This window comes from Leucopleurus acutus, assembly GCF_964270905.1.
Source record: "Leucopleurus acutus genome assembly, chromosome: 14".
NCBI lineage: Eukaryota > Metazoa > Chordata > Mammalia > Artiodactyla > Delphinidae > Leucopleurus > Leucopleurus acutus.
The window spans coordinates 31,796,134-31,810,841 of record NC_139156.1 but is presented as its reverse complement, the minus strand read 5'-3'; the positions used below and the strand labels follow the sequence as shown (position 1 = coordinate 31,810,841).

Sequence of the window (14,708 nt, the reverse complement as noted above, 5' to 3'; positions counted from 1 at the left end):
TTAAATGAAGTCATAAAGAGGCTTTCCTTCTCTCTTAAATAACTGTTTCTTTAAGTGACAATGTTTCAAGTCTGCTGGAGAAACAAGACAGATGATGTGGGTCTTTTTTAACAACAGGCTTGCAGTCCAGTCCCCAGCAGAGAGCTGCACAGTAAGCCCGTCATCTGGGATAGAACTGGGGCTTGGCACCCCTGCTATGGGTTGCCCTGTTCCTGCTGGGGGAGCCCCGGGGACGAAAGCACCGGTGTGTTGTGAGGGCCGTTCCGTGGAGAGCTCCCTTTCTCCATCAGGCTCATCAGTATAGGTGCCCTGGCCCCACCTTCAGGAATATTACCCTAAGCAATGCACACACCTAAGTCTACGCTTAAAAGTTGTACCCATATAATAGTTCTGGCCTCGCTGACCTGGTGGAGGGAGGGGTGGTAGAGGGAGAGACTTACTCCCCTGGAGTTTGGACCTGGGATCATACCCCTCATCATCTTCAGCTCAGAGCTGCACCCAAGTATCACGTGTCTCTTTGACAGCTGTCAGAACTAGGCCTGCTGCCTACTTTTCTCTCCTGTGTACTGTAGGGCATGTCCTGGCCTGGCAAAGTGCTGAGCATGGGTGGGCAGCCTGAGAGGGACCCTCAGGGACATAGGTGGTGGCAAGCAGGTCAGTCCTACCAGGCCAGACTAGCATGAAACTCCTGATTCGCAGTCTGTATCAGCAGAGGAGGGTGGCGTGGCTTGGTGCCGGGCAGTCAAGGGTCATTCTCGCGGCAGGCAACTGGGTCACAGCAGATCAGGGCTGATAAGCTTCAAGAAGAGGCTACATCTATGAACAAGGTGTGTTTTTTTGGCAGCGTGACATACGGGATCTTAGTTCTCCGACCAGGGATCGAACCCACACCCCCTGCATTGGAAGCACGGAGTCTTAACCACTGGACCACCAGGGAAGTCCCTGAACAAGGTTTTAAGCAAGTAAAAGCTCAGTCATATCCAGTGGGTTCTGCACCAAGGAGAGCTCCATGCGGTCCAGGGCTTTTCTGGGTTTCCTATTCAACAATGCTTTCACCCTCCTAGATTGACCCTATCTTTCTTGAGGGCATTTTTTAATGTGCTGCAGTGTATTATACATTTTAGGGTCCATATGAAGGACTAGAAGGCCTTGATTAGTTAAGAAAAATCCATGGCTTCTGGATGGGTAATCTCTTCCCACCTTCTAAGGAAACTTTAGGCTCTAAGTCTCAAAGAAAAGACAACTCCTCCTGTTAAGGATGAGGGGATACCGAGGTATATGTGTATGCAAATGTGTTAGGGGGAGGGGGTTGTCCATATTCCTCAAAAGTGCCATGGGTCACACTCCAAGGGAGGAGAAGCCCTTTAGCTTTTCAGCACCAGAGTCCTAATTCTCCGTAATAAATGAGGCTGTGTTCCAGGCCTGAACAGGAAGGAACCCTGACATGGTTTCTATCTCTCTTCCTGGTCTTCCACTTCCCTCTGTTTGTATTTCTATGCTTTTTCACTTTGCCTTTTTAATTTCTTTTCTGCTCTTCTGCTTATCATGGTCAGTGAACATGGGGTTCCAGAAAAATCTGGATACAAAGAAAAATCTAGGGATAAGATCAGAAAGTGCCTCCTTCTGTGAATGAGTCTAATGAGAATAAAAAATAACATCAACAATAAAAATACTGAAGCGAACATTTACTATATATCAGGAACTGTGTTAACTATTCATGTACCTTATACAGAGGCAGAGGATATATGAAAGGACAAGTGTAGGCTCTGGAGTCAGACTCCCTGGGCTGGAATCTCAACTCCTTCACTTACTTGCTGTTATCTCATTGATCTCGTAAGGTTGTTGTAGGGAATGAAATGAGTTAATGCATGAACAAGGATTGGCACAAAGTAAACCATCAATAAATATTGGCTGGTATTATAAAAAAGTGTTAGCTATGGGCTTCCCTGGTGGCACAGTGGTTAAGAATCCGCCTGCCAATGCAAGGACACGAGTTCAAGCCCTGGTCTGGGAAGATCCCACATGCCACGGAGCAACTAAGCCCCTGCGCCACAACTACTGAGCCTGTCTGCCACCACTACTGAAGCCCACGCGCCTAGAGCCCGTGCTATGCAACAAGAGAAGCCACCGCAATGAGAAGGCTGTGCGCTGCAATGAAGAGTAGTCCCCGCCTGCTGCAACTAGAGAAAGCCCATGCACAGCAAGGAAGACTCAACACAGCCAATAAATAAATAAATTTATTTTTTTAAAAAAAAGGGTTAGCTATGCCTATCATCATCATTATTGTTATCATCATCTTCCTGAATTCTCATGAGTTAAGACTCATGAGTTAGGTATTATTATGAATTAGTTATTATTATTATTAGCTTCATTTTATAAATAAGGAAACTGAGGCTCAGACAAGTTGAGTAACTTACCAACATTACCAGATTGGAAAAATGGCCACAATACTTGAAGCGTCTCCCATTAACAGGTGGAGTCTATTTTCCCACTCCTTGAATAGGGGCTGGCCCTATGACTTGCTTTGACCAATACAATGTAGCAGAAGCCTAACTCTGTGTAAATTCTGAGCTTAGGCCTCAAGAGACCTTATCACTGCCATGCTTGCTGTTCTTGGGAAGCATCATGTGAAGAAGCCACAGATAGCTTGCTGAAGATGAGAGGCCATGTGGAACAGAGATGATCTATCAACCCAGCAGATTCTCCCCTGGCCCTCAACAATCAACCCTGAGCCAATGGAGAGCTGACAAGGACACGGAACCACTGTGTAGCTGAGCATGGTCCAAAATGCCGACTCATGGAAATGTGACCGAAATCCATAGCTGTGGTCACTAAGTAAGTAGCAGAGATAGTTTTCAAACACAGGGAGCCTAGTTCCAGACCCTGAACTTTTAAACTTTACACTCTTCTTTACATGAATAGGAAACAGATTTTTCCAATGATGATAAGCTTGATTAGCTGATAAGCAAGTCCTCTTGCAGTAAGGTTTTGAGACAGACTGTTGATAACATTTAGGTGTTATCAAGAGATAGGCAACTCAAAACATCATAAACAGCCTTTCAACAAATGGTGCTGGAACTAGACCTCTAGATGCAAAAAAATGAACCTCGACCTAACCATCACACCTTATACAAATATTAACTCAAAATGGATCATGGAGGGAGTGCTGGCTACCCAGAGAGGGAGGGAGCAGGCAGACCCCAGCTCAGAGCAGCTGTCTGTACACCTTGAGTTTTGGAGTGGGGAGCGCTGGCTACTGTGAACTTGGACCCCATCATGGTAGCCTTTCTCAGGATGCTCTTTCTTTTGTCTGCCCAGCCCTGGAGTACAGTAGCAACAGAGAATACTTGCTTCTCTGCAATGTTGTGTTGACTCATGGAAATTCTGATAAGAAAACCTGTGAGCCTTGACATTTAGAGCACATCACTTTCTATGGTGTGAACTGTGCCATCACTGTGAGGGGTTAAAAAAATTGGGGGACTGGCACTTGCGGTCAAACCATCCTGTGTAGCAGCATTCTTCATCAAGGGTCTTGGTGCTCTGGCCGGGTGTCAGGCCTGAGCCTCTGAGGTGGGAGAGCCGAGCTCAAGACACTGGACCACCAGAGACCTCCAGGCCCCACGTAATATCAATCGGTGAGAGCTCTCCCAGAGATCTCTGTCTCATCGCTAAGACCCAGCTCCACTCAATGACCAGCAAGCTACAGTGCTGGACACCCCATGCCAAACAACTAGCAAGACAGGAACACAACCCCACCCATTAGCAGAGAGGCTGCCTAAAATCATACTAAGTTCACAGACACACCAAAACACACCACCAGATGCGGTCCTGCCCACCAGAAAGACAAGATCCAGCCTCATCCACCAGAACACAGGCACCAGTCCCCTCCACCAGGAAGCTTAACAAGCCACTGAACCAACCTCACCCACTGGGGGCAGACACCAAAAACAACGGGAACTACGAACCTGAAGCCTGAGAAAAGGAGACCCCAAACACAGTAAGATAAGCAAAATGAGAAGACAGAGAAATATGCAGCACATGAAGGAGCAAGATAAAAACCCACCAGACCAAACAAATGAAGAGGAAGTAGGCAGTCTACCTGAAAAAGAATTCAGAGTAATGACAGTAAAGATGATCCAAAATCTTGGAAATAAAATGGAGACAATACAAGAAACGTTTAACAAGGACCTAGAAGAACTAAAGAGCAAATAAACAATGATGAACAACACAGTAAATGAAATTAAAAATTCTCTAGAAGGAAACAATACCAGAATAACTGAGGCAGAAGAGAATGGATAAGTGACCTGGAAGACAAAATAGTGGAAATAACTACTGCAAAGCAGAATAAAGAAAAAAGAATGAAAAGAATTGAGGACAGTCTCAGAGACCTCTGGGACAACATTAAACATACCAACATTTGAATTACAGGGGTCCCAGAAGAAGAGGAGAAAAATAAAGGGACTGAGAAAATATTTGAAGAGATTATAGTTGAAAACTTCCCTAATATGAGAAAGGAAATAATCAATCAAGTCCAGGAAGTGCAGAGAGTCCCATACAGGATAAATCCAAGGAGAAACACACCAAGACACATATTAATCAAACTATCAAAAATTAAATACAAAGAAAAAGTATTAAAAGCAGCAAGGGAGGGCTTCCCTGGTGGCGCAGTGGTTGAGAGTCCGCCTGCTGCTGCAGGGGACACGAGTTTGTGCCCCGGTCCTGGAGGATCCCACATGCTGCGGAGTGGCTGGGCCTGAGCCATGGCCGCTGGGCCTGCGCGTCCAGAGCCTGTGCTCTGCAACGAGAGAGGCCATGGCAGTGGGAGGCCCATGTACCGCAAAAAAAAAAAAAAAAAAAGCAGCAAGGGAAAAGCAACAAATAACATACAAAGGAATCCCCATAAGGTTAACAGCTGATCTTTCAGCAGAAACTCTGCAAGCCAGAGGGAGTGGCAGCACATATTTGAAGTGATGAAAGGGAAAAACCTACAACCAAGATTACTCTACCCAGCAAGGATCTCATTCAGATTCAACAGAGAATTTAAAACCTTTACAGACAATCAAAAGCTAAGAGAATTCAGCACCACCAAACCAGCTTTACAACAAAAGCTAAAGGAACTTCTCTAGGCAGGAAACACAAGAGAAGGAAAAGACCTACAATAACAAACCCAAAACAATTAAGAAAATGGGAATAGGAACATACATATCAGTAATTACATTAAATGTAAATGGTTTAAATGCTCCAACCAAAAGACATAGACTGGCTGAATGAATACAAAAACAAGACCCGTATATAAGCTGTCTACAAGAGACCCACTTCAGACCGAGGGACAGATACAGACTGAAAGTGAGAGGATGGAAAGAGATATTCCATGCAAATGGAAATCAAATGAAAGTTGGAGTTGCAATTCTCATATCAGACAAAATAGACTTTAAAATAAAGACTATTAGAAGAGACAAAGAAGGACACTACATTAATGATCAAGGGATCAATCCAAGAAGAAGATATAACAATTGTAAATAGTTATGCACCCAACATAGGAGCACCTCAATACATAAGGCAAATGCTAACAGCCATAAAAGGGGAAATTGACAGTAACACATTCATAGTAGGGGACTTTAACACCCCACTTTCACCAATGGACAGATCATCCAAAATAAAAATAAATAAGGAAACACAAGCTTTAAATGATACATTAAACAAGATGGACTTAATTGGTATTTATAGGACATTCCATCCAAAAACAACAGAATACACATTCTTCTCAAGTGCTCATGGAACATTCTCCAGGATAGATCATATCTTGGGTCACAAATCAAGCCTTGGTAAATTTAAGAAAACTGAAATTGTATCAAGTATCTTTTCTGACCACAACGCTATGAGACTAGATATAAATTACAGGAAAAAATCTGTAAAAAATACAAGCACGTGGAGGCTAAACAATACACTACTTAATAACCAAGAGATCACTGAAGAAGTCAAAGAGGAAATCAAAAAATACTAGAAAAAAATGACAATGAAAACATGATGACCGAAAACCTATGGGATGCAGCAAAAGCAGTTCTAAGAGAGAAGTTTATAGCAATACAATCCTACCTTAAGAAACAAGAAACATCTCAAATAAACAACCTAACCTTACATCTAAAGCAATTAGAGAAAGAACAAAAAAAACCCCAAAGTTAGCAGAAGGAAAGAAATCATAAAGATCAGATCAGAAATAAATGAAAAAGAAATGAAAGAAACGATAGCAAAGATCAATAAAACTAAAAGCTGGTTCTTTGAGAAGATAAACAAAATTGATAAATCATTAGCCAGACTCATCGAGAAAAAAAGGGAGAAGATTCAAATCAATAGAATTAGAAATGAAAAAGGAGAAGTAACAACTGACACTGCAGAAATACAAAGGATCGTGAGAGATTACTACAAGCAACTCTATGCCAATAAAATGGACAAATTCTTAGAAATGCACAACCTTCCGAGACTGAACCAGGAAGAAATAGAAAATAAGAACAGACCAATCACAAGCACTGAAATTGGTGATTAAAAGTCTTCCAACAAACAAAAGCCCAGGACCAGATGTCTTCACAGGCGAATTCTATCACACATTTAAAGAAGATCTAACACCTGTCATTCTCAAACTTCCAAAACATAGCAGAGGGAGGAACACTCCCAAACTCATTCTATGAGGCCACCATCACCCTGATACCAAAACCAGACAGAGATGTCACAAAGAAAGAAAACTATAGGCCAGTATCACTGATGAACATAGATGCAAAAATCCTCAACAAAATACTAGCAAACAGAATCCAACAGCACATGGAAAGGTTCATACACCATGATCAAGTGGGGTTTATCCCAGGAATACAAGGATTCTTCAACATACGCAAATCAATCAATGTGATACACCATACTAGCAAATTGAAGGAGAAAAGCCATATGATCATCTCAATTGATGCAGAGAAAGCTTTCAACAAAATTCAACACCCATTTGTGATAAAAACCCTGCAGAAAGTAGGCATAGAGGGAATTTTCCTCAACATAATAAAGGCCATATATGACAAACCCCCACCAACATTGTCTTTAATGGTGAAAAACTGAAACGATTTCCACTAAGATCAGGAACAAGACAAGGTTGCCCACTCTCACCACTATTATTCAACATAGTTTTGGAAGTTTTAGCCACAGCAATCAGAGATGGAAAAAGAAATACAATGAGTCCCAATCGGAAAAGAAGAAGTAAAACTGTCACTGTGTGCAGATGACATGATACTACACATAGAGAATCCTAAAGATGCCAGCAGAAAACTACTAGAGCTAATCTATGAATTTGGTAAAGTAGCAGGATACAAAATTAATGCACAGAAATCTCCTGCATTCCTATACACTAATGATGAAAAATCTGAAAGAGAAATTAAGGAAACACTCCCATTTACCATTGCAACAAAAAGAATAAAATACCTAGGAATAAACCTACCTAAGGAGACAAAAGACCTGTATGCGGAAAACTATAAGACACTGATGAAAGAAATTAAAGATGATACAAACAGATGGAGAGATATACTATGCTCTTAGACTGGAAGAATAACATTGCGAAAAATGACTATACTAGCCAAAGCAATCTACAGATTCAATACAGTCCCTGTCAAATTACCAATGGCATTTTTCACAGAACTAGAACAAAAAATTATACAATTTGTATGTTAACACGAAAGACCACGAACAGCCAAAGCAGTCTTGAGAAAGAAAAACGGAGCTGGAGGAATCAGGCTCCCTGATTTCAGACTATACTACAAAGCTACAGTAATCGAGACAGTATGGTACTGGCCCAAAAACAGACATACAGATCAATGGAACAGGAAAGAAAGCCAAGAGATAAATCCATGCACATATGGTCATCTTATCTTTGACAAAGGAGGCGAGAATATACAATGGAGAAAAGACAGCCTCTTCAATAAATGGTGCTGGGAAAATTGGACAGCTACATGTAAAACAATGAAATTAGAACACTCCCTAACACCATACACAAAAATAAACTCAAAATGGATTAAAGACCTAAATGTAAGGCCAGACACTATCAAACTCTTAGAGGAAAACATAGGCAGAACACTATATGACATAAATCACAGCAAGATTCTTTTGACCCACCTCCTAGAGAAATGGAAATAAAAACAAAAATAAACAAATGGGACCTAATGAAACTTAAAAGCTTTTGCACAGCAAAGGAAACCATAAACAAGATGAAATGACAATCCTCATAATGGGAGAAAATATTTGCAAACGAAGCAAATGACAAAGGATTAATCTCCAAAATATACAAGCAGCTCATGCAGCTCAATATCAAAAAAACAAACAACCCAATCCAAAAATGGGCAGAAGACCTAAATGGACATATCTCCAAAGAAGATATACAGAGTACCAACAAACACATGAAAGGATGCTCAAAATCACTAATCATTAGAGAAATGCACATCGAAACTACAATGAGGTATCACTTCACACCGGTCAGAATGGCCATCATCAAAAAATCTACAAACAATAAATGCTGGAGAGGGTGTGGAGAAAAGGGAACCCTCTTGCACTGTTGGTGGGAATGTAAATTGCTACAGCCACTATGGAGAACAGTATGGAGGTTCCTTAAAAAACTAAAAATAGAACTACCATATGACCCAGCAATCCCACTACTGGGCATATACTCAGAGAAAACCATAATTCAAAAAGAGTCATGTACCACAATGTTCACTGCAGCACTATTTACAATAGCCAGGACATGGAAGCAACCTAAGTGTCCATCGACAGATGAGTGGATACAGAAGCTGTGGCACGTGTATACAATGGAATATTACTGAGCCATAAAAAGAAACAAAATTGAGTTACTTGTAGTGAGGTGGATGGACCTAGAGTCTGTTATACAGAGTAAAGTAAGTCAGAAAGAGAAAAACAAATACCATATGCTAAGGCATATATATGGAATCTAAAAAAAAAAAAGGTTCTGAAGAACCTAGGGGCAGGACAGGAATAAAGACACAGAGTAGAGAATGGACTTGGGGACATGGGGAGGGGAAGGGTAAGCTGGGATGAAGTAAGAGAGTGGTATTGACATATATACACTACCAAATGTAAAACAGATATCTAGCGGGAAGCAGCCACACAGCACAGCGAGATCAGCTCGGGGCTTTGTGACCACCTAGAGGGGTGGGATAGGGAGGGTGGGAGGGAGGCTCAAGAGGGAGGGGATATGGGGATATATGTGTATGTATAGCTGATTCACTGTTATACAGCAGCAACTAACAAAACAATGTAAAGCAATTATACTCCACTAAAAATGCTAAAAAAACAAAACAAACCCAAAATGGATCATGGACTGCAATGCAAAAGTTCAAAACTTTTAGAAAAAGAAACAGGAAATCTTCAGGATCTAAGGCTATACAAAGAGTTCTTAGACTTGACCTCACATGTACAATCCATAAAATGAAAAACTGATAAACTGGACCTCATCAAAGTAAAAAACACTTTCCTCTGTGAAAGACCCTGTTAAGAGACTGAAATGGCAAGCTACAAATTGGGAGAAAATACTTTCTAATCACAAATCCGACCAAGGACTAGTCTGTAGAAGACATTAAAAAACTCTCAAAGTTCAAAAGTAGAAAACCAAACAATCCAATTAAAAATGAGCAAATGACATTTCACTGACGAGGATATACAGTCAGCAAATAAGCACATGAAAAGATGTCCAACCTCACTGGTCAATAGAGAAAAGGAATTTAAAACCACAGTGAGATATCATTATATATCTATCAAAATGGATAAAATCGAAGAGTGGCAACATCAAATGCTGGTGAGGATGAAGAGAAAGTGGATCACTCATACATTGCTGGTGTGAATGTAAAATGGTACAGCCGCTCTGCAAAAACAGTTTGCCATTTCTTATAAAACTAACTACCACATGCAGCTAACATACAACCCAGAAACTGAACTTTTGGACATTTATCCCAGATAACCAAAACTATGTGCACACAAAGTCCTATACACGAATGTTCACAGCAGCCTTATTCATAACAGACAAAAAATGTTAAACCACCAGTTGTTCTTCAATGGTGAATGGTTACACTAACTGTGGTACCCCCATACCATTAAATCCTATTCAGTAATAAAAATGAACAAACTGACAGACACAAGAACTTAAATGAATCTCCAGAGGTTTATGCTGAGTAAAACAAGTCACCCCCAAAGGTCACATACTGTATGATTTCATTTATATAACATTTAAAAATTATAAAAATGGAGCACAGATTAGAGGCTGCCAGGGGTTAGGGACAGAAAGGAGAGGAAAACTAGAAAAGAGAAACTTGAAGGATTCTATAGTGATGGAAATCTTATCTTGACTCTGTCCACCCTGGTCAATACCCTGGTTGAGATACTGTGATAACTGGGGAAAGGGTATAAGGGATCTCTCTGTATTAATTCTTGCAACTGCAAGTGAATCTATAATTATCTCAAAATTAAACACTTAATTACAAAGAAGGAATGAAGAAAAATAGCATGCAAAAAATCCTGGGGGATTAAATAAAGGTAACACTTTATCTTTAAAATTTTTTTAAAATTTTGAGTTATTTATTTGACATACCAAAAGCTGTACAAAATTAATGTACACAAGTTGATGAGTTTGCAGGTAAGTATACACTTGTGAAACCATCACCATAATCTATGCCATAAACCTATCTATCCCCTCCAAAAATTTCACTTTATTGATAAATACAAACACGACGTTTCACCAGTAGGCTGCTTCCTTGCTTACTGCCTTTGTCCAATTCTGCCAAATTACATTTTTTTTACTTTTTAAAACCTTGTTGAAACACACTTGGACCAAACCTCCCACATATTTATGTTTCCTACGGTACCTACAAGATCTGGAGAGTGTTGTGGATTGGACCCAGGGCAGGAGACGGTGGGTGAAGGACGGGGACCCAGAGCGGCAGACTCGACTCAACATGCTGCGAGGTGGTCACTGACCAAGGTATCTGCAGAATGCATTTTAAAAAATGAAGAATCAAAATACTAGACAATTCATTTTATTTTCATCCACCTCCCCACACTGAGAGTAAAAACTTGACTCTCCTGCTCCAAACTCCCCTGTATTAGAGGAACTCCCACCTCTTCTACACATAGAAAAGAGAGAAAAAACAAATGGCTCCTTCCCAGGCTCTGACTCTATTCTTCCTTTCTTACAACCATCTTAGTTTTTTCTTTAAAATTAATTAATTAATTATGTTTTGGCTGCGTTGGGTCTTCGTTGCTGCGCGCGGGCTTTCTCTAGTTGCGGGGAGCGGGGGCTACTCTTTGTTGCAGTGCGCGGGCTTCTCATTGTGGTGGCTTCTCTTGTTGCGGAGCATGGGCTTCAGTAGTTGCAGCGTGCGGGCTCAGTAGCTGTGGTGCATGGGCTTAGTTGCTCCACGGCATGTGGGATCTTCCTGGACCAGGGCTCGAACCAGTGTCCCCTGCACTGGCAGGCAGATTCTTAACCACTGTGCCACCAGGGAAGTCCCACCCATTTTAGTTTTTATGTAACCAAATTGAAACTAAGGATTATGAATATTTTGAGTGACAAAAAAATCTTTAAGGTATAATGTTTACATATTGATATTAAATCTTCACCACAATTCCTATACCATTAAGGAGTCTCCAACAGATCAAAAAACAGATTCAACATTCCGTAAGCAGCCATCTCCACCTTCCTGCTAGCACCTCCCGACAGAACTCTGAAAACCACATATTTGAAACGTCAGCTTGATCCTTGCTGACACAAGAAAAGGGAGGAAAGGTCGGAGGCTGCTGTTTTGTCTTTCTTCTTGCTGTCCACAGGAATCCAAAGCACACTCTTGAATCCCTGGGAAGGAGTGGCAATGCCTGCAAATGGCAGGCATCTGAAATGACCGTGGGCACATCTCTTGGAGGATGAGTACATACCTAGAAATCTCAGAGCTGAGAACATAGTGGCTGTGGGCATTTTCCCACGGTGGGTCAAGTTTTAGACAAAGATTAGTTTACTTCACAAATAGGTAGGGGGCTTCTTCATCTATCTATCTTCATATATACATATATATACAAATATATACACACACATATATATATAAAAAAACACAGAGAATATGCCATTCATTATTGCAGCTGTTACACTACAGGGACATGGTTGTTTTCACAAGATAAGAAAAACACTGTGTGTTCTTTGCTTGCGGGTCTCCTTTTAACTTCTCTACGTATTGGTAGTATATTCAACCCTCTTAAACATGCCTCAACGTGCTTAAACATGCCTCAAAAGACTAGCATTTTGCCCCAAAGTGAAGAGAAACAAGGAATGGTTAATGCTCTTCAATTTATACTGCACAAAGGTACAGAAAGAAGAGAGAAGAGACTGGCAGGATACATCTGTTGTAAAAGATATGGCCTCTAATAGGCAACAGAAAGTGTTAAGTGCTCTCTGTTGACTTCAGTGTTTGTGACAGTATGGAAGGTCCCAAGAGAAAATTATTTGCATAACACTGAAGCATGATATGAGCCCATGATCTATGTTTGCTGCTTTTATAAATTCCTTCAGTAATTATTGCTAAACAATTATTTACATATGAATTCTCCAAAATAACCCTAGAAGAGCCAAAAGGGTAAAATAATCAAATAGTGACACTAAAATTCTAATACTATCTCCTTCACAAACTTTCCCCGGCAACTCTAGCATTAGTTTCTGACTGGTTCATGTGCTACTGCTGATTTTCCCAACTAGATTATAAACTTCCCACTGACAGCATGGTAAACATGGGACACAAGGATTTTGGAGTTGGAGAGATTTAGGTTCAAGCTTTGCACTTGCTAGCTGTGTGCCTTGCTAGCTGTGGGTCTTCCAATCTTTCTAAGTCTCAGTTTCCTCATCTGTAAACTAGGGACAATAACAGTAAGGATCTCATAGAATTATTGTGAGAGAATGCATGGAATGCCTGGGTACAAGAGATGCTCAATAAACATCTGCTCTCCTCTGTCTGTCTTTCAGACACTAATGATATCTTACAATGCATTTCTTTATTTCTTTCAGGACCTGTCACAGGCACAAAGAATTCCATATCCTCTGATAGACAGATGTAATCATAAATTATATTTATGGACTGTTTACCTCTCTCTTATCTATGAATAACTGAAAGCTCTGAATGTTTAAGGTAAGTTATCAGGTTGAAGACTGATCTAGAAATCAGGCCTCCCTGCCTCTCTCATGGCCTCTGACTGACCCCTACCTCACTGCAAAGGATAGTTCATCCTGCCAGAATTTATTATGCCCTCAAAAAGTACACGGCTAATTCCAGGGAGCAAAGGTTATGTGTGTCTGTCTAGACTCCATGTCATCAAATGAAAAGTTTCCATGTTTTGATTCAAGACATTTCTCAAGTACCTTTTTACAGGTTCTAAATAGAAAGCCCTTATCTTTCTTACTTGAAGAGAGAACTGAACTTTAGTCTCAACAAACGTCGCCCAGAAACACAGGCTTGGTATATGGTTCACCGCCTCTAGATAAAGCTCACCGCCTCTAGAGCAGAGAAAGGTGATGGGGGAGGGGATGGATCTGGGCCCGCCCTGATGTGCCAGAAGGAACTCTTCACAGACCGTATGCCACGCTGCGAAAGGCAGTGGTGAGCGAGCTCTCCGGCTGCGGGGTGGGGGGGAATGGTTTTCAAGAGGGGATAACGAAAGCCCGGGCGGGCTGCGAGGGACTGCACACACACGCCCCTGAGAGTCGCCGTGTGCACAGTCACAAACAGGGTGAAACCCCACCACCCATGCAGGTGCACTGGAAGCTGGCTCCGGACTCCTGGGCGGAGAAGGGGTCCGCTGGGTCGTCAAGCGTCCACATAGATCAGTTCCTGCATTTGGGTGTATCCGAGGGCTGCCACGGAGTTCGGGTGCCCGCAGTCCCCGCTGCGCCTGGGCCTCCGCGCCTGGGCATGTGGCGGTGCAACGCGCTCTGGGCGGCCCAGCCCGCCACCATCCCTCCGCGCTCCCACACTCACTCGCGGGCCCGACCCGCCACCCTGCTGCGGCCGCGCGCCCCGGCAGCCCCCTCGGTCGCCCGCGACCCTGCGCACACACCTTCCCTCGCCCAAGCCCGGGAGGCGCCTCAGCCCCCGCGGAGGCACCGGCGCCACCCCATTCCCGCCACTGTCCCCGCCATCCTCGCCGCCCGCCCGTACCTTCCTGAACGCAGCCGCCCAGCCCCGGCGCCCGGCCCGTACTACACGCGGACGGATTCTGGAACCGGCTTACACTCCCTTTTCTTCCGTCCACGTCCCGCAAGGATGACGTTACGTCCACAGCGTTGGAGTAAACCCAGGCCGCGCGGCCTCCGCTGTTGACGCGACGCAAGGGGCCGGCCCGGAGTTGCGCCGCGGCAATGGCGTAGACGCCTTCTGAGAATCGGGCCCGCGCTCCACGTGGCGAGCCCAGCCCGCTGAGGCCAGGCGGACGACTGGGGGGTGGGGGGGGGGCGACGGGGCGGGGCTGGAGCGCTCTGGGTGAATGTCCATGTCCCAGGAGCAGACGGGAACTGGGCTGAAGAGGGTCGCCCATCGGGCCTTACAGGGAGGCAGAAAAGATGCCTGGATCCCTCAGCTGCTTGGTCGATCCCATACGGTGTGTTTGTCACTGTTGATCATCATATCCCAGGCACACCT

General features: G+C 42.9%; 1 protein-coding gene across 1 annotated transcript in view; it reads right to left on the bottom strand.

Annotated features, from left to right (window-relative positions):
• ALDH18A1 (aldehyde dehydrogenase 18 family member A1) overlaps positions 1-14,314 on the bottom strand; it is a 46,852-nt gene extending 32,538 nt beyond the window's left edge. Inside the window, exons 1-2 of the mRNA XM_082854280.1 lie at positions 14,229-14,314; positions 10,903-11,018 (exon numbers count right to left, since the gene is read on the bottom strand). Of these exons, the coding sequence (XP_082710406.1) occupies positions 10,903-10,990 (88 nt within the window). The 5' untranslated portion in view covers positions 10,991-11,018; positions 14,229-14,314. The remainder of the gene's footprint in view (positions 1-10,902; positions 11,019-14,228) is intronic.
• Positions 14,315-14,708: the final 394 nt, after the last annotated feature.